The sequence below is a fragment of the Austrofundulus limnaeus genome, unplaced genomic scaffold, assembly GCF_001266775.1.
Source record: "Austrofundulus limnaeus strain Quisiro unplaced genomic scaffold, Austrofundulus_limnaeus-1.0 Scaffold149, whole genome shotgun sequence".
In the NCBI taxonomy this organism is placed as follows: domain Eukaryota; kingdom Metazoa; phylum Chordata; class Actinopteri; order Cyprinodontiformes; family Rivulidae; genus Austrofundulus; species Austrofundulus limnaeus.
Window position 1 is genome coordinate 133,244 of NW_013952551.1, and position 5,181 is coordinate 138,424.

Consider the following 5,181-nt stretch of genomic DNA (forward strand, 5'->3'; position numbering starts at 1 on the left):
GGGGGAGGGTTAGGACTAAGATGTGAATTGAGTTTAGGTTAGTTTTAGGGTCAGGTAGGTACCTGTGAGGTTAATTTTAGGATAAATGGTCAGGGTTGAGCTATAAAATTACCAAAAAATGAATGGAAGTAAATCCACGGTCCCCACAGGATTAAAAAAACAAAAAAACAAACGTTTTATTTTGTGTGTGTATCATTAGCCTGGCCCTTGCCTTCCTACACAGCTCCGCTCAATTCTAGTTTCCCTTCTCTGCTCCCTCTGGGACTTCTCCCATTGACAAGGATTTCACTGGCAGATTTTTAGCCGAACCAATCAGAGAAGAGAACGTCGATTTTCTGCACAGTGTCTGCTTGTAGTTTATTTTACCTGGGCCAATCAGCAAACAGAAGGAGGAGTTTTGAATGACGTTGATATTCTGCGCAGTGTCTGCTAGTTATTTTAGCATACAGCAGTGGAGGAAGTGAATGAAGCCAGTCTGTGTTGATAAGGCTTCCAAATTAAAATAAATTTGTCTGACAAGGCAGCAGCTCTCATTTACAGTCGTCTCGTTTGGCTCGGTATATTTCTCCTCTCAGTAGGGTTGTTTACAGCACGAGATTTCCGGTTAGCTTCTTAGCGTAGGCTCCTTCACACCGACAACACACACATGCTTCAGCAGAGGCCACGCCTCCTGCAAGAAACACTTCTTTATGCAGCAAGTCCAGACCCTTGTACGAACCAAAGTGAAGGACAGGGTCTGGTTTTAACCAGGCTAGTGTGTCATATCCATATCAGATTTTAGTCAACCTCTTCTGTTTGTCAGAAAAATGAACCAAAGTGATAAAAAAAAATAAATGCTTGAATAAATTATCTTTGCAGTCAAAATAATGTATTTTAAATTAAATTACATTTCAATGCATCTTCATTTTTAATTATAATTCCATAGCTAAACACAGAGGATTATTGAGCTTTCTTTGTAAAAATGTGCAATGTAAACACATGTTCACACATGATACGGATAAAGATAGTTGGGTAGTGGACAACCCTTACTAGCTTCAACTTTTGATTACATTTATGTGAAAATGTTACAAACATGTCGGCAATGACACCAGCTATGGACATCAAACTTGATCAAACAATGTTTTTTTTTTCAGATAGTGCAAATATGTCCTAAACCTTACCTCAGCATTGTTATAGTAGGCAGTGCTATTCTTCTCCTGGACATCTTCTCCTCTGGCTGTGAAGAACGTCAGAGGGTAGAAATCCTTATGGGAGGGCTGCTTCCCACTGGCCATGAGCTTCCCATCATAAAACAACTCTGATGTGTAGCTTTAAAAAAGGTTCAAAAGAGGTACAGGAGAAACAAAAATGAGATTGTGCCATTTAAAGAAGCTTTACCATTACCATCCATCAAACCTGAGACAGTCAAAGAATGTAAACTGATGTTGCCATTTGCAGCTGTATGAGGTCCTAATGGCTTCTGATAGAACACGTCAGAAAGCTTATTTCCTGTAAAATAATTTTATTGATGCATTTCTCTATATCAGAAATGGTGAAGCTTGAACAATTGACTAAAAACAAATTTACTGTCAGAACGACCTGCCGTGTTTTCACGTAGCACATTTCTGATACAATATTACACAATAAGGGACAAAAATGACCATTCATACAAGCACAAAAAACTACAATTACACAGAAAAACAAGGAAAAAAAACTTCAAATAAACTGTTTTTCAGAACTAAAGTAGAGAACATGTCTGAAAGAAACCCTCCCTGTGTGTTTAAAAAGCTGTCAATCAAGAAGTTCAAAATTAGATTTGTTATTTACAAGCTGTTGTGACAGTCTCCTAACAAACGCACCAACTCTTAGATGGCAATCGAGTAATTCTTGACGAAGAAATTCTATTTGGTCTGTGAGATTCTGCCTTCCTCAGGATGACATTTTACCACAAAAACATCCATCTTTCTTGTCTTTACCACAACCGTTTTCACACAAGGCATCGTTAAGTGCTCACACCTACTTGATGATAGCTTCATGGGAGCGGTAGTTCTCACACAGAAGGATGCGACAGGGGAATTCAGAGGGGTAGTGCTCATACAGCCGGTCCAACAGGGACACGTGCAGGTTACGCTCCCGAGCAAACTCGCTGTACACAAATGGACTCAGCTGCAAAGTAAAAGGACAGAGGGCTTGTGAATTGTTTTCAAAACATACCACAAAAACAGTTTTTTTCATCTAATAAAAGTAAAATTAACTTGGTCAAGTGTTAACTTGAAGTTATGTTATCCATCTTCTAAATTACATTTTAGCTTCTTCCGCTGATTTAAAATGGCAAAACAAGTAACATTACAAAACAGTCTGAATATTTTTTGCAGGATAGGTCTTTGAATACATAAGACTCTTCAAAAAGCAGGCTGGTGTTGAAATACTCAAAATACTGCACAACCACAAACAGCCATTGAAATAACTCAAAAGATACGTATCTTGCAAAACTGAACATATTCGTGTGAAATTAAATTTTTCTCAATTTTCTTAGCAACTATGTTCATTTTCAGTCTTAAATAACTAACAGTTTTTTTAATCCTAGTGAGTTTTATAGTTTGCCAGGTGACGTGCAAGACATTCTTTAAACAAACCTCAAGCTCCAGTGATTGTCAAAATGTATTTACAGTGTTTGACAAAAGTTTCACACAAAGCAAAAAATTTGTTTTGTTTTTACTATAACAGCAAAGCCCCTGTATTTACACATCATCTTCAATACAAAAAGACGCTGCAGAATAGTGTGTGACAGGTTTACACAAGAACACTGATAGCATTTGAGTCCTTTCATCTTTGGAGAAACACCAAAAATAACTTGAGAGTTGAGCGAGAATCTAATGATGCTTTAAAAATCAAAACTGTTTTAGTTTAAAATCAGAGATAATGGTTTCCATCTTGTTATAACAAAAATTAAGGGTAGCTTTTGTTAAGCAAAAAAACCAAACTAAACTGAAAAATCTGTTCATTTAAAGTGGACATATGCTTTTAAATACTTTTTTCACCTTTAAATCACTCAGTTGAGGTCTATATTAAATGGAACTACAATGTTTTAGCCTGAATTCATCCTTATTCTAACTCGACAAGCTGCTCTTTCACTTCTTTTCTGAGGTGTGTCTCAGATCAACTCGTTTTAAAATTCCATCTTTGAATCAAAACAAGATGCTTCACACCCCGTCCCCCATCCAGCTTCAAGTCCGGTTTATTCTAGTTTGATAGAGGGGTTTACGACTTTCTAGCAGCGCAGAAACCTTTTATTTACAAATTAATTAAAATATGTCAATAAGAGAAGACTTGTCCAGACTTGTCCATCCAGCTTTGCATGTTGGAGCAAGAGTCTGACCCAGAGCGAGTAGAGAATGAAGATGACCAAATTGTAGTTGATAAATCCAGATCTTATTTGGCAGTGATGTAATAGTTCATAAAACATCACAGTAAATGGAGAGAACTGAATAGGCTGAAAAATATGACACAAAGTGAATATTAAGATATCTACACAGCACTGGGAGAAACTGAAATCAACGTTTCTGCACTCCTAGAGACTCCAGATACACAACAAAATGCATTTAATGGCTGAAAAGTAGATTATGCATATGTCCTAGGGGTGTACGCATATTTTATGTCCCGATTTTGTATCAATTCTCTGAAGCACAATATCTATGTTTAATTAAGGTTTAAAATGCAAACTTTCGTGCCAGCAGTTCATTCTTGTGCTGTAGTTTAGCCTCCGGCTGCTAGTTGGCAACAGTCAGCCAATTTGGCTTCTACACTCCTAAAAAGCCAGAGTATAATGCAAGCTCAAATGTTAGCATCGTGAGTAAACTTTAGCACTAAGTATCGAGCACAAGCACAAGTTAAAGGTCAATGTTATTGTGTTGGGTGACCATATTTTTTATAATAAATTAATATTATGAATCTAAAAGCTGCCACAAATATATTATGAAACTATTTGAGGGCACATTTTGCCTAACCATTGAAAACATAGATGAAATAAGAAATATGAAACATTTAAAATACATATAAATCTTGTGGGTTTTCTAAATTAGATTTTTTAGAGAAAAATGGCAATATATTGCAATATATGACATGATATGCACGATATCACAAAATTCTTGCCAATACACAGTCCTAATATGTCCCCTTTAAAATGCATTTTAACTTAAATGGGTCTGATTCCATCAACTAAGGCATAACACTTAATGAATATTACAATAACATTTAACCACAGAAAAGAGAAGTATTATTGTAGAAGCAAAATAGAGAGAGTGGAGGAGAAGAACAAAAACGAAAGCATTTTTCTTAACCTAATATAACCTTTTTGACGGATTACAAAAGCTAATGGAGGAAGGTGTAAGAGTAATTGAGAGAGACATAAAAAGGTGTTCATAGTGTTTCAATCCTGTTTTTCTTTGTATACAGAAAAAGCAGTGAGAGATTGAGTTAAATTAAACCATTATTTTTTGGCAGACTTCTGCGCCATTTTCATCCATTTCTTACTGATAATCCTGTGCACTGTCTCAAACCCAAGAGACAAGAAAATGAGGTTTTAAATCCCTGGTCTGACTTAGAAAGCTTGACTGACATGAGTTTGTATTTGTGTTATCTTTGGCCGAAGTGCTTACAACTTTACAATGGAAGCAGTCATTACTGAAACTGCCGCTGTATGCGGCTATGTTCAGTACTTTCTTTTAGGCATGCTTTAAAAAAAAAGAGAAACATTTTCCAAAAATAAGAAAAAGTGTGTAAGACGACATCATTTGCATGATTTAAACACAAACTAAAGACAATTTTATATCCTTTCTTTCTGTAGAATTACAAATATTACATCTTCAACACATAAAAATACATAAAATCTTATGTACTTCACGTGTGCTCCTGTTGACCCTTCTTACCTGCATGTGGTCCCCAGCCAGCACTATGCGGGTGGTCTTGCTAGCTAGAGCAAAAGGCATGATGGTTTCACACTCCATGGCCTGGGCTGCTTCATCCAACAGGATGTGAGTAAACAACCCTGAAAAAAAACAAAATACTATCATTAGTAAACTTTTAACTACATGTGGTATTCCGTATTCTAAGATAAACTACAGTGGTTTGCAAAAGTATTCATACCCCTTGAACTTTTCCATATTTTGTCACATTACAACCACAAACATAAATATATTTCAC

At 36.2% G+C, this 5,181-nt stretch overlaps 1 protein-coding gene across 4 annotated transcripts in view; it reads right to left on the reverse strand.

Annotated features, from left to right (window-relative positions):
• Nucleotides 1–5,181, reverse strand: part of helz (helicase with zinc finger) — a 70,026-nt gene that overhangs the window by 19,269 nt on the left and 45,576 nt on the right. For all 4 annotated transcript variants that reach the window (XM_014016631.1, XM_014016633.1, XM_014016632.1 and 1 more), the window contains exons 19-21: nt 4,908–5,026; nt 2,000–2,145; nt 1,161–1,308 (exon numbers count right to left, since the gene is read on the reverse strand). In XM_014016631.1, coding sequence (XP_013872085.1) covers nt 1,161–1,308; nt 2,000–2,145; nt 4,908–5,026 — 413 coding nt within the window. The remainder of the gene's footprint in view (nt 1–1,160; nt 1,309–1,999; nt 2,146–4,907; nt 5,027–5,181) is intronic.